This window comes from Carassius auratus, chromosome 38 (assembly GCF_003368295.1).
Source record: "Carassius auratus strain Wakin chromosome 38, ASM336829v1, whole genome shotgun sequence".
Taxonomy (NCBI): domain Eukaryota; kingdom Metazoa; phylum Chordata; class Actinopteri; order Cypriniformes; family Cyprinidae; genus Carassius; species Carassius auratus.
Genome location: NC_039280.1, coordinates 7284860 through 7312066, shown reverse-complemented (window position 1 = coordinate 7312066; position 27207 = coordinate 7284860). Strand labels below are relative to the sequence as shown.

Below are 27207 nucleotides of genomic sequence, written 5' to 3'. Positions count from 1 at the left end.
ACTCCGACGGTGACCATGAGGACGTGGTGGTCATCCGCTCCGCCCTGGGGGACTCCGGCGGTGACCAAGAGGACGTGGTGGTCATCCGCTCCGCCCTGGGGGACTTCGGCCGCGACCACGTGGAGGTGGTGGCCTTCCGCTCCGCCCTGGGGGGGCTTCTGCTTTGACCACATGGGGGTGATGGCCCTCTGTTCCGCCCGGGTGGGCATCACCTAATGTCCTCCATTTACCAATGTTTTTGTTTTCATTTGTTTTTTGTTTTTTCTATTTTCCTCAGTTGGACCTGGCCCTCCGTCCCTCCCCTCTTTCCTTCCGCCGGTCCACCACCCTCCTGGACTCCTTGTTTTGTGTTACACCTTCCTGTCTCTACCTTTCCATCACGTCTGGTTGTTTCCGTCTCTTTTCTTCCATTTTACCTGGTTGTCCTGTCTTTGTCTCTGTCTCTCCATTCCACCTGGTTGTTTGTCTCTGTTTTCTGACCCTCCGTCCCTCCCCCTAGTCCGCCTCCGCTTCACCTCCCTCCTACCTCTTTTTCTGTTGGGTTTTCCGGGGTTTCAGGTGGAGCATCTGGTAGCTGCTCCGTAGGGGAGGGGGTTATGTCACGCTATCAGTCTCTGTTTCCTGGGTGTCCCCTAGTGAGCGCACTTCTCCTTAGGCACTTCACCATAGGCACTTTAATTCCGCTTGTCTGGTCATGTCGTCACAGTAATTGCACTCCAATTAAATCGCACAGGTGTTGACTATCCTTAGTCATTAGTCTCCCTATATAGAGCTGTCTTTCTCTGTCGTCTTTATGGAGTCCTTACCCTATGTGTCTCATGCTCTCGTTCCCCCAGACTTCCTCTACCTTCTCGTTCTTCCGAGTTCCCCGTTTCATCCGGTTCCCTTTTTGTTTGGTTTGTCTCTCAAGACAGTTTTATTTTGTATTTAACCTGTTTGTGCAATAAACATTACCTGCTATTGGATCTTACCCTTTCCTTGTGTTTTTCCCTTAACCCAACCGTGACACATTCGTTTAACCAGTGGGGGAAAAAAAAAGATTGGGAAGATGGACTTCTGCCAATGTCCAAGACAGTAGATGAGCCATCACTTTATGGCATGGATCCATAAAATTTTCTAATTAAATGGTTATATAATCAGAGTGGCAATCATTACTTTAATTAAAAAGAGCTCTTTTTAAAGAACATGGTCGAAAGCACATAATGTAAGATAGCTTATTCATCAAAGTAACAGATTAAGTTATTATTTTTCTTTATGTGAAAAAAAAAGAATATTCAAATTATTTAAATTCATGAAAATAGGTTCCTGTACTGTACGTTAGACTCGTGCGTATGAATAATTAAGTAGGAAGCCTCAGGTAAGCGTCATTCAGCACGCATAGCTCCGCCCTCCGATGAAGGCATTGGTAGTTTTTTTTTAAATATTCATCGCAGGGGCTTGTAATTGGATGGATTCTTACACAACTGATTTCATAAAGCAAATTCTTGGGAAGTTGTGTAAAATCACTAAGAGACATACTCAAGGTCCACAGGGAATCTCTTAATCTATGAGGAGGGAAGTCATTTATGAAAGGCGCTGGACTTTCATTAATGTAAGTACCGGTGCTTTTATGTTTGCCGCAGCGTCTTTGAAGTTAAAGCGTCTCCTTTGATCTGATCTTTCAATGCGCATCTAATTAAATGTTCTCAGCAGATCAGATGAGACGAGACAACTGTATTGATAAATAGTCGCGAGATCATAAGAGAATGCTTGGCTTCAGGTCCTTTTGCTCTTTCATATTTGTCTTTATTTGCTTTACTTGTTATGCTCATCGGGTTTTAAGACTTTTAAACAAATACGAAACGTCACAATAATGTTTTTCATTTGTTTCCAGTATAGTTTTAAATATGAATTGCATGCGTGCTTTAATAAAGATGATAATATCATCATCATTACTATCATCACTATCGTAATTATTAATAATAACAGTTAGTATTAATAGTAGTAGTTGGATTACTATTATTGCTATTATTAGTTTTTTTTTTAAATATATTAAATACATTTTTGCTAACCATATTTTTTTACTTTATTCAGTTCAGGAACTTCCATCACCTTCATTTAGACTAAGATTTTTTTCCTACTTTTAAAGATGAAAAGCTGTATATTTTCTCTAAGTTTACTTTAAAGCATTGTCTTGTTGTAAGATGAGAGATGCTTGAGGGACTGACTGCTGGTGTTTGTCGCAGTCCGATCAGAGACCAGAAATGCATGAGTACACACTCAAGATGAGAGTAAATATTACTTACAAGGTGAAGGTCACAGGCAAAGAGAGTTTATGGTTTAGTATTAAACATCGTAAATATATATATATCATATATATATATATATATATATATATATATATATATATATGAAATTACAAACTTTGATTTTATAGTTGTAAGGAACATACAGGGAGAAATGTTCATATGAGATCATAACACATATCATCTAACATCTCTCTTGTAACTGCAGTAAGTGTGTTGTGTGATGATAGCTGCAGTAAGATGAAGCTGATCACATCATTTCTAGTCAAACTGCCACCTCGAGATGCAGAGCTGCTGCAAGGACAGATTCACCTCTTTTTGTGGTTCCTCTGTCTGTGTCTGGATTTATGACCCAGTAGCTGTGAAGATTTTTTAGTTTGAAACATGTCCAGCTCTCACCTCATCATCTAAAGCTTTTACATCATCATATTACGATGGCAGATGACAGATGACCGTACATACAGAACTCTTGAAGCACTGGTGTTCCACTGCCCTTATCTAGCTGTTGGGAATATTAAAGCTATAAACACTAAACGAATTACAATAAAATGACATGTTTACTCTGCTTTTACTGTTTTTGCCCAGCTGACACTGAGTTTATAATATAAAAGTGATAATGCTAGTAATACAGGAGAGGATAGAACACTGACAACCTCTGCGTAGGCCTTTAATCAGTCTGGCTATGTATATTCTGTCAACAACACTCAAATTATCACTGTGCTCAAACCTTTGGTCCAGTAATATGACTAATACAATGCTTATTTGAGTGCTTTGATTACACTTTCATCTCAAACAGCGGAGCATATATTAAGACAACCTTAATCTAAATTAATTACATGGCTTTGATGTTAGAGTTCAATGGGTTGATTAGTGGAGCAGAGGCATGCATATTCCAGAAATTGTTGCTGCAAACACATGTACTCATCTCTCTCCACTTTGTGTTTCTCACCAGCATGTCATCTCTCTTACTATGCAAAATACTCCACATATGGCTTTTTTGGAATCCAGATTTTGGCTTTCCCCTAGATTCTAAACTGAGAAAGAAAATTATATATATATGCCTTAATATATATATATATATATATATATATATATATATATATATATATATATATATATATATATATATATATATATATATATTACATTTATATATATATATATATATACATATATATATATTACATATATATATATATATATATATATATATATATATATATATATATATATATATATATATATATATGTATATATATTAGTGTCTACACCAAGGTATAGTCATGTACTGTTTATTATAAGCACTGCAATTTACTTGTCTGTCACTTTAAATGCTCAAGCTCTTTAAATGTGGACACTTTTAACAATTTTTTTTTTACGTGATTCCAATTATATTTTTCCTCTGTGCCATTATTGTTGTAGTTCTGTTTGGACTCTGCTGCTCTTTTACAATTTTACACTTTTACTCGACAAAACTAGTTATATTTATTTTCTCTGGTGTGAATTGGCCTTTGTAAGAAAAAAAAAAAAAAAAAAAACAGGGCCCAATGTATTGTTAATATAAAGGATTTACCCATATTGAATTTTCACAAGTGTTTTACCCATATATAAAAATTGGGTGTTGCATTAGTTTTGTTTTAGGGTTAAATTAAATGGCTGTAAATTAACTGACATTGTCCTTGCAGATAATTACCAGTACCTTTTCTGTTTTTAATTTAGTCATTATTTACTCACCCCCATGTCATTTCAAACCTGACTTTCCTGTGTGGAACACCAAAGAAGATCTTTAGCAGAATGTCCCAGCTGTTCTCTTCCATACATTGGAAATAAATGGGCACCCAGACTATCAAGCTCCCGAAATGACAAAAATCTCCATAAATGTAGGCCATACAAATATTCCTCTAACTTAGGGATTTTTTTTTGTAAGGAACTGACTTAAATTTAAGATGCTTATCAACCTGAAAATCTTGCTCCTTTACCACTTTCATTGTATGGATATTCCCATTAATTTATGAAAACGTTATTTCTGAATGTTCAAAAAAAAAAAAAAAAAAAAAAATTGGCAAACAAACATAGGCATGATACTTTTGAATGTTCTCTAAGCCTCTTAGACGAATGTCCATGTCAAATCTTATAAACAAATATTCAATAAATGATGCAGAATGAATAACTTTTTGAGAACATTCTAATAGCAACTGGAAGAATGTTTGGACTTCAGTTTGAGAGAACCCTTCAAGAACATTCCGAGAACGTAAATAACTACTTTAGTGTTCCACTAAAAAGATATGTGGGTTTGTAAATGAAGGCAGATTTTTTTCTTCTTGGGTTACAGTAAGGACTAAGCCTTGTTGTCTATGGCTGTGCCTGCATTTACTTATGTACACAGGTAGATAGACAGACAGGTGGATGGGTGTCTAAATGGACATATCATAAATGTGCAAGTGAGTTCTACATTCTCCTAACACATTTGATTTAATGATAGATAGACAGACAGGCAGTCAGATACATAATGGATATATTGACAGACAGACAGATATATTGATGGAAAGATCATGTCACATATGGATTTTGCTGTCTTAAATGTCTGTCTCATGTGCAGTTCTACTCTCAGATCTTAATTTGGTCCATTCTGACCTGTCACATGTCTGCAGTCTCTGTATTTATGTCTCTGTGCTGTGAGTGCAATGCTGGGAAGGTAATTGCCTCTTAACACTGTAGAAAGCAATTCAGTCTCCTAAAACTCAATGAAAGTGGAATATCTCGATTGTGTGGCTCAGTTCAGGATGTTTTACAGTTCCTCTCACTTCAGTGAGTCATAACCTCCTTGAAAGCATTTTTCACATATCAGGAGGTGAGCATGACTATGATCTTGTCATAGTTTCCAATCCAAAGAGTTTTTTTTTTTTGTTTAAAACATTGCTGAATTTCACAGGTGACAATGTCAGTGTGGATATTACTGCTCACTTTGGGAGTGTCCTGGGGTCAACGAACTGAACCCATGTTTGCCTCAGTAACTCAGAGTGTTTTCCCGCCGGACTATGAGAATAACCCTACGCAGCTCAACTACGGTGTTGCTGTCACTGATGTGGATGGAGACGGAGATCTGGAGATGTTTGTGACAGGGTGAGTGTACTAGTCTTCAGATCACATGCACTGTTTTCAGTAGAACAATGAAGTGAAGCATTTATGACATTGTTTCTCTAGAGAAAATACTTTTATCAGTGTCTAGAAGTTATATGGTGCTTTTGTGCTGTTTGATTGAGCTTACATGTTTGCAATACTGACACAGCAGATACACTGGCCAAGAGCATTACCTCAGTTTGTGGCTTGAAAGTGATATTTTCTAAGAGAAACACAAATGTCAAAGCAATTAATTGGGATTATTTGTAAACCATTTGTGAAATGATTTGGATCTTTGTGGATTTGTGTTGATGAAAATAGATGTAATTGGAGAGTTCAATGTTTTGTTTGAGTTGTGCACAAGAATGAAATTAAGTGCAACTGACAGAATCGTATCTCTAGGGAAACTAGAATCTGTTTTTCCTTCAATTAAATGACAGCCGAGGTGGAATTGTGGGATTACAGGTCAGTGAAATACACCAACAAAGATGTGGCTTGTTGGAAACCGGAGACAAATAAATGGAATATGGTTATACATTAATCCTTCAAGGCATGTTTTTATTTGAGTTGAGTTCCCAGGGAATATATATTGAATTTAAATGTATTTCTCCTACCCCACTGGCTTTGGTTTTACTTGTTTTAAGCATTTTTAAGCATAAATCTAACAACAACTATGCTTAAAAGAGTAGATGGGATATTTTGGGATATTAATTAAGGATGTTAAAGTAGATTATAGTATTGTTAATATTATATGTTAATATTAAAATGGCCTATTTAGATAATACAATAAATTTATAGTATTAAATATATATACAAAAATGTATCTGAAAACTTTTACTGCAGAACAAGGTATATCAATTAAGGTTTTTAACCTGTGGCCCTTTTTTTTTATTTGTTGAAATATGTAACTTATAGATTTACCGTTTTTCTTCTTAGCTACAATGGCCCAAATCTGGTGCTGAAGTACGACAAGTTTAAGAAGAGGCTTGTTAACATTGCGGTTGACAACCGCAGTTCTCCATATTATGCACTCAGAGATCGACAGGGCAATGCCATCGGAGTGACAGCATGTGACATAGATGGTGATGGCAGAGAGGAAATTTACGTCCTTAACACTAATAACGCCTTCTCAGGTATGAAACGGTTTCATAAACAAGGCTCTGAAGGAAATGCTACAGTAGATGGATGTTAGTTTCATGTAAATTGTTTGTGTCGTTTCATGCAGGCAGAGCAACGTACACTGACAAGCTCTTTAAGTTTCGTAATGGGCGGTTTGAGGACCTCCTGAACGATGACGTAAATGAACATAGAGACGTTGCCAATCGCTTGGCTGGCCGGTCAGTCGCGTGTGTGGACAGAAAGGTAACACCTTTACTAAGTTTGCTTTAAATGAAAGCTTTTGGGAAAGCTCAGTGGCAGAAAGATTTTCCTCACTTAAACCAACCAGGTGGAAAAAGATATCATTTGCATGTTTCCCTCACACAGATTTTCTAAGATTCCCATCTATTGCAAGGTCAGTAATTTCCAAGTATGGGAAGTGTTTTATTCTGCAAATTTAAAAGCTGATAAGCTCAATTATTTTTCTAACTCTGCATTTTTACTTTTTCATTTATATTTGCTTGTATTGTCCCTTTGGTCCATTTTTAGATGGGGAACCACAGCTGTAGTGAACGTTCTCTGCTAACATGGAACATTCTTAGAACTTAGGCTCTTAAAGTTATGAACAAACATTTTTTCCACTAATGTTAATAGAACCTTCGTTCAAAGTTATCTGGTAATTAATATTCTTCTTAAAACATTAGCAAAAAAATAAAAATAATTTACTTTAGTTTTTTTTTTTTATTGTATTCAAATCTTGTATATTACTATGTTTGCAAAATGATTAAATAATTCCCTTAACATTAACCAAGAAAAAAAAAACTTTTGAAACATTTTTTTAAAAATTGACATTTTGTTTGTTTAGAGAACATTCAAAAATAGTGTTTTCATAACTTAATGGGATCGTTTGCTTAACGTGCTAATAACATGGAGTATGTTTTGGGTTATTCTCAGCTCTAAAATATCTAGAAATTGCTCTTCTTGAATGCATTCTGTATTAAAATTTGTTTAGAAATGCTCACCCAGTAATCATAAATGACTGATAATCATGGAAATGTCTTGCTCAAAGCATTTGGGAAGACTGTTAGAGATAAATGTGAATAGGAAGTTGCAGCCTGAGGTATGTATTGATCATCAACAGAACTGCAGAACATCTGCATGTGGAATCTGAGGGAAAGTGAGTTCTTGAGGGTGTTGAGCGACTGATCACATCTGTAGTTACTGTCTGATCATTTCACATTGGCAGACTCGAAATCCTCTGCGGCCATTATTTGCTGTCCACCATTTCCATTGAGTCCTGCCCCCCTCAGCCAACCAAGATGATTGTTCATTTCAAGTGTTCTGCAGTATTTGTCTCTGACATTGAATCATGTGCTGTGATAATTAGAAAACACAAGGCCTCATTTGTTTCTTTTTGTAAGGAGATGTAATAGGTGGGAAGTACCGCCTTCATTTGTCTCACTGCATGAAGGTTATCAGAGCTCCCACCGTCTGACCATGCTTCACTGGTACCTATAATCCCAGACGACATGATGAATGGCCAAACATGTCAATGATTTGTATTTAGTCCAAAACACAATAAGCTGAACAGCATATTTCTGCAATTACTTCTGGACTGCATGCTGTTGTGTAGAGCAGTCAGCGGTGAAAGATGCTCAGTAATCCTGGGGAAGAGCTGCAAGGAATTGAAATGGATTTTTTCCACCCGCAGTCATTTGACTGGGCTGATGATAGTGAGACGGTGCTGCTTAAAAGCCCTTCATCAATGATTTTATGATTTAAATGATTTAGGACCATGCTTATATTAGGTTTGGAGAGAAACAAAACAAACTGTGTTTGGTCTGCTTAGAGTTCAGTTGGGAATAAAAAAAAAGAAAGAAAAATTCCCCCTGCCATTTGATACTTAGATCCACAAACACAAGTTGAAATGAACTGCTGATGCAGATTGTTGAGTTTGCCTCATTTATTTCTAACTACAGTCATACAAGGTCACAGAAACATTAAGATCCAGAAATCTGGGTTAAATATTTATTCATATAATAATATCATATGATATTTAGTGATGTCAAATGATTAATCGTGATTGTTTGCATCCAAAATAACAGTTTTAGTTTACATAATATATGTATGTGTACTGTGTATATTTATTAGGTTTATATAAATACACACTAATGCATACATTTCAGAAATTTTTATTTATTTATTAAATAAATTATATGAATGTAAATATAGTATGCAAATATGTAATGTAATGTAAATATTTGTTTTAATATATACTTTATGTGTGTGTGTATTTATATATACATACATATACACAGAACACATGCAAACAAAAACTTTTATTTTGGATGCAATTAATCGTGAATAATCGTTTGACAGCACAAATATTTGGGTGGATTTTGTAGAAACAAACTCAACAATAGTGAACTATTTGCTATTCACTTTTAATGGGAACCTCATTTAATGGGTTTGCCCAATGAGTAATAATTGTTTTATATAAATGGCAATACAATATTGTTTGTGTTCAATTATACAGTTAAACAGTCTTAAACTATATATGGTTTTCTCCAAGCCTAAAAATGAGTGACAGCAGCTGCCACAGTTGTAAAATGACCCCTGTATGTTGTATATTCCCTTCAGCTTCAGAGACATTAATATTCAAATGCAATGTGTAGTTTTTCTCTCCTTGAACCAAAGCATTGTCATTTGTCACTTCAAAGTGGACAGGAAGACACATGGGCCTGTTTCTGTAAGAGATGGATTGATCCTCATATTCACCCATCTTCATGGGTTACTGATTACCTGCATCGTGTGCTTATTGCAGTTTTGCCTCCCAATAATACATAAAATATCAAATTTTACAGTTTAGTCTGCAACAAAATAGTTGTCTCTGTATAGAATTGATTTAAAAGTGCTAAAACAGTGGTGCCCCATATTTACGTGCAGTATATATAAATATATATAAGGTCTGTACATTTGACACCAACCTTTCATCACACGATTTTTAACCCAAAACATTTTTGCAGGAAGCAAGTGTTGGTACAAAATATGCTTTGAAAGTATTAGTTTTGCGTACTCTGCTGGCCCTTGTTACTGGAAAATATTCTATAAATCGAATTTCTTTTTTGATAAACAGAGCATGAAAAACACGGAAATCATGACATTAAACCTAAGCTGCAAATACATTCTGGGGCAGCATCTGTTTTAACTCCATTATGCTTTAATCTGTATTTTCTGACCTGAAGTGGCAGCCACTGTATGTAGAAACCACAGAGCGTTTGACATTTTCATTGTTGTGCCTCATTAGGATTCTGGTCACGAGCTGCTGATATTTATATACTTATGTATATATTTCTTTATTTCACCATTTCCATGCTGTTGGATTGTGGGTGTCTTTATTGAAACTGTGTGCGTAAGTTCATTTGCTTGGCTACTTCACTGACTTCATGTCCACAGGGAATCTTTCTGATAATGGGGTGTGAAATTAATATCCAAGGGGAGGCAATTGAAATATGTGTGTGGTGTGAGAGTATGTGTGCGTGTGTATACAACTGTATGTGGATGGGTGTTCCGACTTATTTCTCTTAGGTTATATGAAGATCACATGACATACTTTTTTTTTGCTATATTTTACAAATCTTTACTGTGAGAAAATTAGTCACAGTATATTAGATTTTCCACAAATTACACGTCACTGCAACTTACACTTTTTTTTTTTTTTTAGGGAACTGGCCGTTATTCCATCTACATTGCCAATTATGCCAGCGGAACTGTAGGTCCACATGCTCTGATTGAAATGGATGAAAGCTCAAGTGACCCTTCCAAGGGAATCATTGCACTGTCAAACGTGGCTGAGCAGGCCGGAGTCAACAAGTTCACAGGTGCGTGTTCACTTATTTATGAATGCGTGAGCGGGAATGTGTAAGTGTGTAATGATGTCAGTGAATATATTACCCAAGACTTTTTAACGGCCATGAGCTGTAGGATCCAGGTTTTTTGCCTTGTGGCTGATTTACAGTAGAGCTCTGTGCTCATATCAGCTTTGAATCACTGAGTTATAGACAGTGTTTATCAGCTAAAGCAGCCAGTAATAGAGAGAACAGGGCCCTGGAAGGCAGTGCTGAATAAAGAGATGGAGGTTTTGGCCCACTCAGCTGTTTACTGCACTGAAAGTCATGTGAAGGCACAAGGACAAGTGAGCCGTATTTCAGCTCTGACTTACTCAATGAAGCAGCCATTCCATTAATCACTACGGGGAGAGCAGGGCTTTGGACCACCGTTCAGAGCGGTTTCGGAGAGCACTCTTGAGAAGGGTTCGAGCAGGACAGTCTCAGAAGGGAAAGCAACCAAATTAAGCTTTTGTGTTATTCTAGCCTCACTATGGAGGATTCTGTCAAAGTCTTGGCAGTTTTCACATTTGAATGACACAAAACATGGAATGGCTTCAACCACAATATGGAAATGAAATATTGTAATATTTACAAATATTAAATGTTAATATTAAATGTGAATAATAAAATAAAATGTTATTAAATCATATTAAATGTTTTATTTAATAACATTTTATTTTATTATTCACATTTAATATTTCTTTCATATTATTAATACATTATCATACTTTTAAATGACAAAACATTGAATGGTTTTAAAATATTTATTTTTTGCATATTTTATTCACATTTTTCACATATTACCACGTTTAAATAACACAATCATGGGATGATTTCAGCAATGTTTTATTTGATTTATGTTATACATGCAGTTTTATTTTATTTATTCACTTCACATATTTCATATTTCACAGTTTATTAACATTATTCACCTCTTATTGCATGTACAAATGGCACAAAACATTGAATGTTTTCCACTATAGTATGTTTTATTTCATTTACATTATAAATGCACATTATAAAACATTTTTTATTTATTTTATTTTATCCATATTTCATATTTCTTTCATATTGTTTACATTATTCATGTTTCATTTTTCATATTGTTTACATTATTCACATTATCATATTCAAATTAAAACATGGAATGATACAATTTTATATTTTATATTTTATTTTATTTTTAGTTGATCCCTCTCTCAAATTTCTTGTCCAAATGTCTTGCAATCTCATATTTAGCATTAATAAGTCTTTAAGAAATAAAAATAAAATGTTCTTTTTCTTAAAACCGGTTCCAAAAAATTGTTCATTGTGAAAAGCGCTACACAAAAAAATAATTACTTGCTGCTGTAATTCAACTAGAGGTCAGAGCTGTAGAATAGTGATTGCCGGGTAAGATGTGTGAATGTAAAGCTGGTTAAATGCACATGTTCACACTCCCTGTAATGTGATTATGGGCAGTCAGAGTCTGTGTCAGCAAAAGCAGCAGAGAGTCGCTGCTGGGGAAATGAGCTGGAAAGCCACTAATGATTTCTGCTGTGCGTTTGGTGATGATGGCCATCTCTTCTGTGTGTTGCAGGGGGACGGGGGGTCGTGGTCGGTCCCATCCTCAGTCAGACCCTACCTGATATTTTCTGTGACAATGAGTACAGCCCCAACTTCCTGTTTCGCAACAACGGAGACGGTACATTTACAGATGTGGCAGCACAAGTGGGTAAGCAAGAGCTGGTGCATTTTTGTAAGGTGAATGTGTTAGCATTTTACAGCAAACATGCAATTAAATGTTTGTATTTGTTGTCACAGGGGTTGATGACCCCATGCAGCATGGCCGTGGAGTGACGTTAGCAGATTTTAATCGGGATGGGAAGACTGACATTGTCTATGGAAACTGGAATGGGCCGCATCGTCTGTTTCTCCAACTCGGCAATAATCGCAAGCAAAGGTTTAAGGTGCAGGTTTTAAAATCACTATTTACATATTCTTTTAGCTGTAATGGAAGCAAAAACGGTTTACTGAAGTGCTTGCCAGGCCTGAAACTTTAACACCGTTACTTAGCTGCCTTCAAAACACTGGTGTTTCATCTAGGAAAAAGCAAATCTAGTTGTTGTTTTTTAAATTATACTGAATGGTAGGTTTCATCTCTGTTATGCAGAACAAAACATGATCCCTACATTTTGATCTGTATAATTAAATCCTTCTGAGAGAAGACAGAGGATAAAATAATACCATCTGCTGTCTGATTAGAGTATTCAGTTATTCTCTAATCATTGTTCTATTGTTTGCGCAGCGACCCTGCTCTCGTTTCATCTGGTAAAGCACGGTGATTGTAATTAGTCACAGTAAGATCGAAGAACCTCTTTATTTTCCTGAGACTTACACAGGAAGTTTTATAAAACTGCTGAAAGCTCGCCTGATTCAAGTCTGAATGTTTGAATGAAATTGTATTTATTTAATTTTTCGCATAACCTACTGAGGTTGGTCTCAGTACTGATTTTCTTTTTAAAAATGTATACAATATTTTATAAAGGATGAGTCAATTAGAAAATGTCCAAAGTGGCGATGAAGACTTATATTTTTAAAAATTATTTATATTTAAAATAAATGGTGTTCTGTAGAAATTTCAATTTATGAAAGTATCCTAAAAAAGTATGTCATGATTTTTCACAAAAATAAGAAGCAGAACTGCTTTTAATGTTGTTGAAATGCATACTGTAAGTCTTAAAGAACCTCTATCAGCTCTCTTGAAGCACATTGTTGTCCAGGAGAAACGTTTGTCCTGTGGGCCCAGTCAGAATTTGTAAGTCTGCTAATCTTGAACTAATGGTTTAATTAGGCTATCTAAGCGAACCTGTCCTTAAATAAATAAGAATAATTAAAGAAGTAATGAACCCAAAATATTATCTATTTATTTTCCAGCAGTAGTTAGTCATCATCCTTTGTATCTGTTTCACCCGAGTGTGTCAGGTAATTGTGTTTGGTATGGAGCGATCAGCGCTGTGTGAGTAGGTTTAGTTCGATCCCAGTGTTAGCGGCAGTGATTGTCTTCTTTAGCACACAGATAAATGTCAGCAGGAAGCTGTTTTACGGGGGTCAATTGTTGGGTTAATGTCTCGTGGGAGACCTTACAGAAGGATTTGTGCATCAGCGTAGGGCTTTGTGACCTTTGCCATGTATAACTGCATTGTGATTAAGATGCTCTGTTATTTTGTGTTAATTAAACTTTGATTGAACAAACACATCAGCTAGTTGAAGATCATGAGTCTATCTATCCATCTATCTATCTATCTATCGTTTGTTCATTTATTCATTCCTTCGTTCCTTCATTAGGTCTATACACTCATCTTTTCATCTGTCTGAGATGATCAGTATAGTCATCTATCTATCTATCTATCTATCTATCTATCTATCTATCTATCTATCTATCTATCTATCTATCTATCTATCTATCTATCTATCTATCTATCTATCTATCTATCTATCTATCTATCTATCTATCTATCTATCATTTGTTCATTTGTTCATTTCTTCGTTTGGTCTATACACTCATCTGTCTGAGATGATCAGTATAGTCATCTATCTATCTATCTATCTATCTATCTATCTATCTATCTATCTATCTATCTATCTATCTATCTATCTATCTATCTATCTATCTATCTATCTATCTATCTATCATTTGTTCATTTGTTCATTTCTTCGTTTGGTCTATACACTCATCTGTCTGAGATGATCAGTATTGTCTCATGCTCAGCTGGTTCCTGTCCAGAGATGGCCATCACCTCTCCTTCAACCAGACAGCAGAAGGTCACTTCATGGGCTTTCACCTGCAGGTTTTATGAGCCCTATAATTAAAATTGGGGTTAATACTTGAGAGAGTGCCAGCATGCTCAATAACTCTTCCATGACTCGTTGCTGCACTACTGAAGCGCGGCGATAGCAGTTACTTTTCTGTGCTCCCACTCCCTGAAGTTTTTAGACTGTGATTTACCTGCAGCTAAGATCTTTATGTCATAGATATCATACATCTGACTCTCCAAACCCTGAAGCTGTCCTGTCAGCGAAGGAAAAATACTTTCCTGTCCCAGTTTAATCTGTAGAAACAACTGTATTATAAGGAAGACCTTCTTCTGGTGATTTTCTCAAGTGTAAGAGTGTCAACACTGTGGTGTTTCAAATGTTGATATGCTGATATTCTCTGTACCAGGACATCGCCACACAGAAGTTTTCCATGCCATCTCCTGTTCGTACCGTCATCGCAGCCGACTTTGATAATGACAATGAACTGGAGGTTTTTTTCAATAACATTGCCTACAGAGGACCATCAGCCAACAGACTGTTCAGGTGTGTACTCTACTGATATGCATAGGCTATGTCATAGAGTGGTGCAGAACACATAAAAGAGATATTTAACAGGATGTTCACACTGATTTATAGTATTTAATAACATTTTACTTTAATTAGCTTAAATTGGTTTAGCTTTTATATTTAAATTTTATTAAAATCTTAGTCATTTTGTTTTGTGTTTTTATATATATATATATATATTAATATTTCTATTTAGCTTAAATTCATTTTCATTTCAATTTTAGTTTTACAAGTTTTTTAATTTTGATTATTTTATGAAGTTAGTTCATTTATAATTTTCATTTACGTTTTTTTTTTGTCTAATATTTATATTTTTATTTAATTTTATTTCAGCTTTAATTTGAATGACATAAACCATTCTTATAGTTTTAGTTACCAATAAAAACTACTGGTCACTATTCACTTCCATTGTATGGAAAAGAACAACAACTTTTTGATAAAGCCTTTGTCCCATACTAAACATCAGTAGGGTATAAACTAATTCTATTGTTTTCTTTCAAATAATTACAATTAAAAAATGAATTTAACAATGAATGAACAGTAACCTGTCTTGGATATTTGGATACATTTATACAATTTTCTATACTTGGTCGAGTTGGCCTGTATTATCATTATGTAACAGAGTCATTTCTTCAACATTTACATTGTAAGGTAGGAAATAATTATGGAAACTCTCTCTCTATTTTGGGGATTTGGTGGTAAGCCCAGGCGGCACGACAAGCCAGCAAGTCCAACTGCCAGACCACAAACAAACCCAGTCCAACCACAACTCTACCTGATGGGAAATTCCCCCAACATCCGACCTCACCCGTTAAAACGATGGCTTTCTAATGAGAAGACTGGATGTAGCATTAAACAGAACATTGTTTCAAATTAGTTTCTAATCCCACACTCAAACAGTCTGGACCTCGGTTCTCAGAAAGCAAAGATTTAAGCTTTTTATATAAAGAAACCTTTTAGTTAGCATTATTAGTCATCAAAATATAAAGTTTGAACTTCCAGCCCTAGAAATGTTTTAACTGAATCAATAGTGCGGGGGTTTCATGAGCCCGTAAATGAATATCTCCTTTGAGACATGTTGTATAACATGCAGCTGACAAGGTACATTTGTCTTTGACTGTTCCTTTGTGTGGAGCTCTCTCAAGCCAAAAGGCAAAGTGAGTAAGTAATTAATCTTTACCATGGCAGAGTTTCTCGGAGAGAACACGGGGATCCACAGATCGAGGAGCTGAACGTCGGGGAGGCCGCCGAACCCGAGGGACGGGGAACCGGTATGAAGGATTTGGCTGGGTCATTACACTTAAATGTAGGACTATTTATTTTGTAAATCCATTTTATGAGTTTTACAAATGGTAAATTAAAGATTTTCCCCTTAAAAGAACTTTACAATGAACCAAAGCTTTTCATTTTTTATTATTATTGTTATTTTTAGTTTTTAGGAAGGATTATTAATGTTCTTAAATTCATATTGTTTCAAAACGTCATAAAATCTTGAAAAAGGTGTCATGGTTTTCAAATAATATTTAGCAGCACAACTGTTTTCAAAATTTATAATAATAAGAAATGTTTCTTGAGGATTTCTGAAGGATCATGTGACACTGAAGACGTAGAAGTAGTGGATGCTGAAAATTCAGCTTTACCATCACAGGAATAAATTACATTTGAAAATATAATAAAACAATTGTTTTAATTTGTAATAATATTCAATTTATTGTTTTATGTATGTATTTTTACTTTCTGACTCCAAACCTTAGTGTAACTACAGTATTGAACAGTAGTGTATGTTAACTGGGCACACATCTAATGGAGATATTTTAATCATGGTTTACTACTGTAGATGATAAAACGGCTAAACTGTGCAGTGATGGGACGGTTGAGTTCATCTACAAACCTTAATCCTAGTTATCTCCTCTCTACCACTAGATGGCATTATAAATCCAGCATTATACATTTTGTGTCCAGTGTTGCCCATTTAGCAACTTTTTAGACTACCCTGACAACTTATTCTTCCAAAAGCCCCTAACAACAAATTTAGCAATTTTTTTTACAATTTATTTGGCATATTTTTTTTAGAAACTTTTGATAAGTGACTCAGACGATAAAAAGTCACTTTGTTAAAGCATAATTGTTGAGAATCTGTATTACTAGTTTAGCTATTAAAATTAATAAATACATAAATTGTAATCATTCAAAAATGTATATAATACATTAATGTATATTCATACATTATTATACAAGTGTTCAATAATTAAATGTACTAAAATATAGTTATTTATATTTTAATATTATATTATGCATATTATTTTACAAACAGATCTAAATTATCATATATATATATATATATATATAATTTATTATTATTTTTTTTTGTTACAATTTTACGTCGTAATTACACAATGACGTCACCGCTTAATGGAGTCATTTACGTCATTTAGCCAATTTTAGCAACAAATCGGTCTCTTCCTTCAGCAAATTTCCCTGAAAATTAGTTGGCAGCACAGTGTGAAACCTTATCGTGGGTCATTTACTGACATTTAGAATCGAGTGCAGTCACCACTCAATCTGAATCATCATCATCATTATTAGAAAGCCACTAATGTAGAACTGGTAGAACTTTTTTATTTATTTATTATTATTAATGTTGAGAACCAGAAACAACATTTGTTACAGCTGTGTCTGAGTAGAATGACCTGTATTTCAGGAGCAGCTGTGACTGATTTTGATGGAGATGGACAGCTGGATCTTCTGGTGACGCACGGGGAAAGTGCAGCTCAGCCCATCTCAGTGTATCGAGTCACTCAGGTGAGGACGTGTTCTAAACCTGCTGGCAGCCACTTTTAGGTGAAATACTAAAGGTTTCACGGAGAAACAAGTTACACATGGTTTTAGTGTCAACATAGTCTCAAATGTTTTTCCCCCCTTGCAATTCCTTAAGAGAAGTAAAAGAGCGGGATTCACAAATGATACAACCGTATAACGTAATCGCCTGCAGTAGTAGCTTGAAAGCGTGCTGCTTCCGGTGTCATTCACTTCCAGTTATTATACTTGTACAAAAACAGTCCTTTATGCAGCTTATACTACTAGCTGTAATTATCAATTATTCTAATTTGTTATCATAATCATAAACACACTGGTTTGTAGAGCAGATAGTTTTACCACATACTTTGATGTTTTTCTATTTATTACTGATGGCAGCTTAATAAATCAGAGGTTTTAAAGAAAATAATACCTCCACATTGCAAGGAAAGGGTTATTAGAAATATAACACAAAATATAGAAATACAGTATAACATGAATTTGGATGGCATAGATCAGATAATATTGTCTAGGAAGAATTTGAAGAAATATAATTTGGTTAATTTCAAAATCTCATACATTTGGCCAATTATCTCTGAATTATTTCCCAGTGGAAAATAAATCTCCATTGATCTCTTTTTAATCTCATTGCTTTTTTTAGGCATGCATCATGATAGTTTAAAAACAGTAGGGTGACCATGCTTTCTCTTTTCCCAGAATTCTAAATTCCTAAAATGTCAAGGCTTTGGCTTCATTTTCCTATCGATGTGCACACTGCAGTCTTTGCATTTTATATGTATGAATAATTGCATTGCTTTGACCGTTCTTTGTAGGTCCTTGAATGATATTGGTCGAACTACTTTTCAGTCATTACCTTCATCAAGTATGAAAACAAAGCAGAATGCCAGAAATTGTAGGCAATTTCAGACTAGGGCATAAACAAAAGAGGATGTATGGTCATCCTAAAAAGAGTATTTAGCATTTCTGGTTAAAGTTTAACGACTGAAAGTGCTGTTCTGACATGGAGTTATTAGTTGTTGGTGTCTCATTACAGGGCTCATCTAATAAATGGCTGCGTGTGATTCCACGCACACAGTTTGGGGCTTTTGCACGTGGGGCAAAGGTGATAGTCTACACCAAGCGAAATGGCCCTCATATGCGCATTATAGATGGAGGATCAGGGTACTTGTGCGAGATGGAGCCAGTGGCTCACTTTGGACTCGGTATGTATTTCTTTCCCACTCTCTTTCCCTAAAAAGCCTGCCTAAAAAAAAAAAACTTTGCAGGAAAATCACATTAAGACAGCAGCAGCTATATGAAGTTGACCAGACCTGAAAAATATCTATTTCATAAGTGCATCCACCGTCTCGGAAATGTTCAGGGTCGCCGAGCAGCGGGAAAACAAGCGTTCGCTCTGCTGACTCATTACAGAGAAACAATTATGATGTAACTCCAGGTCATATTCAGCGGGGGGCTTGGGGTCTCAGTAACATAATCCTCCGCGTGGAGGCTGGCTTCTTGAATATCCTCATAGACTGAAGGTCCGGAGAGAAGCCTGCAGGTGCAGCAGCCGGTGGCAGCAGACCGGGACCTTTTCCCCAAGGCTCGGCCATGTTACAGATGCTTGGAGGCACATGGCTTCATCTGGGAGCTATCGGACAGATTTGTGGCAGGAATAGGCTGCCAGCTGGAAGCTCGGATTGTTCTGAATGTGCTGTGAAAAACAAAACGATAGCCATCAGTGGTCACTGGATCACCCTGAGGGCTCGTAAATATGTGCGTACGTGTTCAGGCCTCTCATCGATGTTTCTTTCAGTAAGAGTGTTTGCAAATTTATGCAAAATATCTGCTCTACAAAATAAATCCATAGGACAGTGTATGGTATCAGATTATGGAAATCCATTTTTTTTTTAAACACATTTTTATCTCACAGTTGCAGCTTTATTTCTTTAAATGGTGACTTTGTCTTGAAATGCTGCATGACACAATGCCTAACAATGGTAACTTATATCTCACAAGTGCTTTTCTTCATCTTTATTTTCATTTTCATCTACATCTTAACTTCTCACAGTTGTGACTGTACATTTCACATTTGTGAGTTAATATTTCATAATGCGACTATAATTCTTAATAAACGTTTTAGTTATGTTTCAGATTAAACAAGATGTTACAAATTTGCTTAGTGACCTAATTAGTTAAATAGAGCAGAATCTTAATTCTTCAAAATTCAGACCTTCAGATTTAGATTTTTTTGTTGTTTAAATTAATTAAAACATTTTTTTAGAAGAGTTTTAAAATTTGATTTCTTTAACAAAATACATACCATGGTGTGTGTGTGTGTGTGTGTGTGTGTGTGTGTGTATATATATATATATATATATATATATATATATATATATATATATTTTTTTTTTTTTTAAGTAAATATTAAATGTAAAAATTGATCATACCAAAAACATTTTTTATTTATATTTTTAGGTTTAATATAATTATTGTAATTATTATTATCTTTGTTTTTATTAATTTAGATTATTTAAAAATAATATATATATATATATATATATATATATATATATATATATATATATATATATATATATATATATATATATATATATAAATATATATGGTTTAAATATTTTTTTTTTTTTCATTTTTTGGATTTATCAGTCTAAAATACCTTTATACACCTTTTTTTACTCATTCATTTTTTGTATTATTATTTAGATTTCTCAGAAAAAATGTGATGGTAAAAAAATATAATATAAATATTTAAAAAAATATATAATAAAAATATTTTATATATAAAGAAAATAGTTAGTGTACCATGGTTCTTTTTGTTAGACAATATTATCAGTATTAAATGCAGTTACCTAAACCCTGCAATCATCAATCATTTTCCGTATGCTGAATTTGAAGATTGCCTTTATTAAATAAAAACCTGACAGATGCTCAGTTGTCCTCTCCAACTAAACTGCATCTCTCAGTAACCGCTGGTGAAATGTCATGCTTTTTGTCTCGCAAGGAAGCCTTGGTCCTGCCAGGAGCCCTGTGGATCTGTTTACCTAAGACATGTCGCTTTAATTAAGAACTGGGAAAGCAGTCAACTTCTCTCCTGCTTGACTAAAGGCTATAATGGAAAGAAAGTCTAGCGTCCACCCTGTCCCTCCTCATTTTAACTCCTTTGAACTTCTGCCTTCCTTCTCCACCACATTCATTTCCAATGGATGATCTCTCCGTTCATGATCACCACGACAGTCTCCCGTAACGGCCTTGTTAATTACTGTCCCCGCCGTCTGTGAGAAAGTGTCTCTGACAATCAGATTGAAGGTAGTAAATGGATGCTTCTGTAAACCTTCTTGAATGAAGTGCTTTCCAAACACCGTGCCATTTATACGGCTCCTTATTTCAGCCGCTGAGCAACAGACAGATTTCATCGGTCTGGCATATGAGAAGCTCATTGCTTTAATACCTCAGTGAGTGCTATGCCAGAAACTCTCTGGCCTGTGAACCCCACACACCGGCAGTCATGAGAAACCGGTTCTGCCGACATCAAATGAGACGTGTTCAGGCCTCGCTGCTCACGATGCTGCCCACAGCTGAGACGGAACGCATTCTTGTGCATTTGTTTAAGAGTCTACATGGTCTGTGCCAAACCAGAGCCTATTCCAACCTGGCTTTTGCCGAGAAACTTCTTGGGAGGGCCCTTTCTCCAGAATGGTATTTTTCCATGGAGAGCTGTACATTAAGAAAAGAAATCATTCATTATGTCTCCTAAGCCTGAGGGGAAGTTATAAAGACGGACTGCTTGTGAAGTACTGAAAGTATTGCTGCTTTGCCGCCCTGACAGGGAAAGATGTGGCCACCAGTGTGGAAGTGTTCTGGCCAGATGGACGTTCTGTGGCGAGAGCTCTGGAGCCCAGCGAGATGAACAAAGTGATGGAGATCTATTACCCTGAGAATGAGGAAGAGGCGACCCAAGTGGTGGAGATCGAGGTACATACCCTACCTGTCATACTCACGTTCTACATTTGAGGGGTGTAACTGTTGTGCAAATGCTCTTTCTTTTCACAGTGTGGACCAGGATTTGAGGTCAATGAAAATGGCCGTTGCACTGGTAAGTTTTTTGAGCGACGTGACCTCTAACCTCCCATAGGCCTAAAACCCATAAACATATACACACACACACAGACACACACGTATTAAATATAAAAATCTATATTTATAAAAAATACATATGACTTATTCATATTACATATGAATATTACTATATACATGATATATAAATTAGTGCTGTCAAATGATTAATCGCAATTAATCACATCCAAAATAAATCCTGTAGACTGTGCACAATCTCAGGAGTCAGGACATATATAAGATGTTGGCTCTCAGGGACATAAGTTTGAGGCCGGCCTGGATTATAGTGTGACACATCTACAGTATACGGTAGTCTCATGCAAAAATGAAAGCAAAAAAAAAAAAAAAAAGTCTTAAAATAAAGGCATTCCTTTCGGCGACATGCTAATGGAAAACTATGAGTCAAGTCTCCTATGTGTTTCACATATGAAGCCCTGTTTGATAACATGGTGCACAGCAGTTCAAATCTATTTCAGTTAGGATGTTGCCTTAATAGGAATCTTCCTATATTGGCAGTAGACAGCATGGCAACTCAGCAGGTTTTGGAACAGAAGCTGTGTCAGTCATCATGAGTTTGGGGTAGTAGGAGTGACTGCTTTGTTCCATGCACACATACAGTATAAAGATATCTAAAGGTATTCACTTCCACAAAAAAAAAAAAATAAATAAATAAATAAAAAATGTGGTTGTCACTTCTGAAACTTTGAATGTTTATTCCACTCCTCTTCATTGTCTAGACCAAGATGAGTGCACACAGTTCCCATCTGTCTGTCCTTCTGAGCGACCCGTCTGCACCAACACCTACGGGAGCTTCAAGTGCCGTGCAAACAAGAGATGTAACCAGGGATACGAGCCTAATGATGAAGGGACAGCATGTGTAGGTGAGTTGAGACTAGAGCCAGATGATTACAGTGGCTTGATGCAATAAGGATCCCCTGAAAAAAGCTGTTTGCCCTCATTTCACATAGGTAGAGTTTCACTTTTGAGCTTTGGGGCAAAGTCTCAAACTGCTCAGATTTGCAAAGATACCAAAGTTTGCAAGTCGGAAATTTTAATATGAACTCACACATTTCTCACTTCCAAGACCAGATGATGCTAATGAATTAACTGTATATTTTTATTGTGCATTAGCTATTTTCTATTATCTTTCTATTTTAATTCATCCCAATTCATTTTTGAAATTTGTGAATAAACTGTAAGCAAGTTGTGTTATTTATTTATTTGTTCATTTGTTTGCTATGATCATGACCCTGAGAGAATGTGCTCAGATTTGCAAAGGTACCAAAGTTTGCAAGTCAGAAATTTCATTGTAAAAATGTCACTTCCAAGACCAAATGCAAATTGAGTTTACAACTCTATATTCTTATTTTACATCAATTATTGTGTAGTATCATTCTGTTTTCATTTCTCCCAATGACTGCTTAAAAAATAGAATTAAGATGTATTTGAAACCGTTTTCATTCATAATTTAATTGAGAATTTCAAAATTACAAACAAAAGGCAAGCAACTAATTGAATTAAATAAATTAAATACATATTTTTGGGGGGTTAAAGATGCATCAATAATATTTATTTACATTGTCTAGTAAAAAAAAAGAAATTACACTGTAGTTTGCTTCTCTTTCCTTTATTTCTGCAGCCCAGGTGGCTTATTTTGGAGGAAACAGATCCTCAGCCTCCAAGCTCTTGGCTTCCCATCTTTCCCAGCCTCTCATACTAACTCTTCTCGCTGTCTTTACTGCTTACTTGGGGGCATGAAGGGCAGTGCCTCCCCTTTCCTGACACCTCTTCCACCCTGCTTGGTCTCCGATTCTCTGCTTTCCTTTTTCGTTCGTTTGGGAGTCAGCTGTAAAATGAACTCTCCATGGATCTGTCGCTCTTGCAATGTTGTCACTAACAGACCTGTATAAATAATGTTTCCCTTTTCAGTTGGGACCCACAAAAGATCCCTGTTTTTAAGATAAAACAAGCATTCCCACAGGAAGATCTTCATATGCATCAACTGTGATGTGGGATAAGATTGTGATTGTAGTGATCTTTATGAAAGGCCGTGTCCCAGCGTGTTACAGGCGATTTTGAGTTCTAGTGCATTCAGTCTCAAATCTGCAGCAGCGTGTTAGCAGGTTTTCCAGAAGAGCATATGCCCGGCCATCTGTTTCACGCAAGGTTACATTCCTTGTGCTCTGAATAATACATTCACAAGAGATTCGTACTGTACACTTTTGACCCTCACCAGTACTCACGACTGCCCTTGGGATTCGTGCATGTTTTTTTGGCATGGATGAGTATTGCAAAACACAGTTTCATTTAGCAAAATGTTGTTAAGATTTATACATGTTGGATTTCACAGTGATCAAGCTGCAGAAACATAGACCCAGACCACATCATGAAGTAAAACCTTTATTTTCAATTCTCAGCTTTAAATACTTCAATAGAAATATGTCAGTGTTTCATTTGAGTGTTGGTTGTTGCTTTAATAGGACATGATGTCTTTTTGTTTACAAATTTGCCATGACCATAACCAAAAATTACTTTTAAATATTTTAACTATAAAATATAAAGTTCAGTACAGTAATTTTCTATAAAAAAAAGTGTCTGTGGCCATTGTCCAAAGAGAGAGAGAGAGGGGGGAAACAACATTAAGAATAGTCCATACAACTGCTCTGCAGTCGAGACAAATAATAGTTTTGTGTGAGAAATAAGAAGAAATTTAAAGGAATGGTTAATGCATATAAGTTGGAAATATGTTAATGCAATGAAAAAAAAAATTGGTGTATGATTTATTTGAAAAATGTTCACACAAAAATTGCTAGTAAATTTCACAAAAATCCTCCAATGAATTAAAAATGACATTTTGAAGTAGAAATATTACAAACTGCTTTTTTCCCTCATGTGAACTATTCACTGTAAAATGAATGTTTCATGCAAATATGAAAATTGTCATTATTTACACATTTAATTTTTAGGCTTGTATGCTGTTATTTATTTTTTTATAGAACATAGAAAAGAATCTTCACACAACTTCTTTTCCTCATTCATGACCATGCCTGTCAAAAAGCTAAAACAAACCCTAAAATAGTTGCTCTATACAGTCTTTTTAAGAAATAAGATCGTTTTTATGAAGAACAGACCAAAGTTTAGGTCATTTTTCAATGAAACGGTCTGTTTCTCACACAAAGCTTGCCAGTGGCTTCAGAAGTCTGGAAAAGAAAGCACACAAATCATACGGACCACTTTTATTGTGTTTTGTTTAGGTCCTTTTAGAGGATAAGTAAATACATAATGACAGAATTTTATTTGTAGGTGAACTAACCCTTGAAGTCATTATTCATTGGTAATGGCTTTGGATTTTTTCCCCTTATTCTAAACCAGTCGGCTTAGTAAATGCATCACTATTGTAGATGTTTATTTATTTTTTTATTCATTTTAATAAATTGATTTAATTTTTGCCTTTTCAACCCTAGTTATTGGGAATATTACAGATGGCTATGCAGAATATTCACCAAAGGTTAATGAACCGTGTGTGGCTCAATGAACAAGGCATTTTAAAATGCAGTGAGAGATCTGTTTGCTTTGGGTGTAAATATTGTTATTTCCTACAGAATGTTCTTGACTGAAATGAGACTGCTTATACAGGATCACTGCTTCCAGTGCATCTCAGAATCCACATTCGCTGCATTTTTTAAACATTGTGTAATGTCATAACGCTTTTGAACAGTCGCACCAGTAACATTTGATATGAATTCACTGTGGTCTTTGAAGGAGGTGTTAAATAACTTCTGAACTGACTCATGATGTGTGCATTGGCTAAAGACCCCTCAGTCTCCAGGGGCGAATAGATTCTCTTGATTTTATTACGCTGCTCTAATTTTCCATGTCATGACTCAGACGAAACATGTGCCAACTGCTTCGGGAAAAATGTCAGATCTCACAAGAGCTGACAGATGCCACCTATAATTATTATTTAAATGATACATGTAGTTAGAGAGCAGATTAAATCAAGCTTACCTCAGTGTCATGGTTACAAGGAAAGGCAGAGTGTGGAATCTTAATAAATGCATGTCATGGTAAAGGGATATGTGAAAATAGGACCTGTCTTTGTAATTTCTGCCAAAGCAATTCTGATGAAAATGCCAGCATGAGTTTCTATGCTAGTCTGGTTTGAGCTGCTTAACTAGCATGATTTTCCAGTAAAAAGACTGGTTAAGCTAGTTAAGAAGCTTTTTGGGCAGCAGACCAGCATGCAAAACACAACATACACTGGTGTTTTTAGCAGGGATGAATGCTGAAGGACTGAATGATTAGTCAGATTGTATTATGAGCTGCTCCCGATGAAGCTGTAATCTCCACTTTTATGTAGAAAAGATTATGGAAAAAGAACACAAGTCTATACTTTTAGTGAAAATATGGCAATGTCATGATTTTGGGTTTTGAATGAATTGTTGCTCATTTTCTTTGCAGAAATCGCTATAATTTGGGATCCATGTGTAAAATAAAGTCAATATCTTTTTCTGGTTTATTTATTGTCTTGTTTTTTTTTGTCGCAGCAATGTCCAACATCTTTTAGCTTCCTGAAGCCTGCTACCACCTCAAAGTAAAAAAAAGAAAGGAAAAATAATATTTAATAAAATAATAATAATTTATACGAGGCAGTAACCCTTTGTAACCTTAATTACACATATTAACTAACGTTGGTATATTAAAATAAAACTTAATAGCTTATTAGAAAGTTCAAAATGAGTTACTTGTTAGAAATCATAAATGTTGGTTTGAGTCATCCACACTATTGTTTAGAAATTATCGGTAAGTTTTTTTTATACACTTTTTTATTTTTTATTATTCAGTAAGTTAACATTAAATACAGTAAATACTGACAGTAAATACTTTTACAACATTAATACAAAACCAACAAATTATTTTCTTTTGAACTTAGATTCATCAAAAAATTATTATTAATAATAATAATGTAATTTCTGATAATAAAAATGCAGTGTTTCTTGATCAAATCAGCATATTAAAGTGCTAACTGAAGGATCATGTGACACTGAAGACTGGCGTAATGATGCTGAAAATTCTGCTTTGCTATCACGGGAATTAATCACTTTTTAAAATATATTCAAACAGAATTTTATTTATTAGAATTTTATTTCAATTATTTACATTTATTTGATCAAATAAAATCTTTTGAATGCTATAGCTGTAAAAATGACCTTAACCTGCTTGAAAACATTGTTTTATAAGAACAGCTTTATCTGTTATGATTCTCACAAAACCATACATTTTAAACAAAAGAAATGTATGTATTCATGAACTAAGTAGTTTGAATGTTTATTCAGTGTCTTAACATCTCCAAAGCAAACACAAACTTCAGCAGGTGTATGGAGGGGTCACTTTAAGAAGAGCAGGGCATGTTGGGCACATGGGATACTTGAGGCTGTTACAGCTTGTTTTCGTGCAGGGGGTCACTCAAGTATTCAAGACATATTTCAGATTTCCGCCTCCAAGTTAGCTCGAGA

The 27207-nt window shown here is 35.2% G+C and overlaps 1 protein-coding gene across 1 annotated transcript; it reads left to right on the top strand.

Annotated features, from left to right (window-relative positions):
• The first annotated feature begins 1497 nt into the window (after positions 1-1497).
• On the top strand, positions 1498-26250 carry LOC113056851 (cartilage acidic protein 1-like). The gene is made up of 15 exons (XM_026223754.1): positions 1498-1591; positions 5218-5408; positions 6342-6538; positions 6631-6767; positions 10228-10384; positions 11973-12107; positions 12197-12342; positions 14598-14734; positions 15947-16029; positions 17460-17560; positions 18609-18777; positions 21405-21550; positions 21629-21671; positions 22429-22572; positions 23331-26250. The coding sequence occupies exons 1-15, from the start codon at positions 1547-1549 to the stop codon at positions 23447-23449; spliced, it is 1950 nt and encodes a 649-aa protein (XP_026079539.1). The 5' UTR covers positions 1498-1546; the 3' UTR covers positions 23450-26250.
• The last annotated feature ends 957 nt before the right edge of the window (positions 26251-27207 follow it).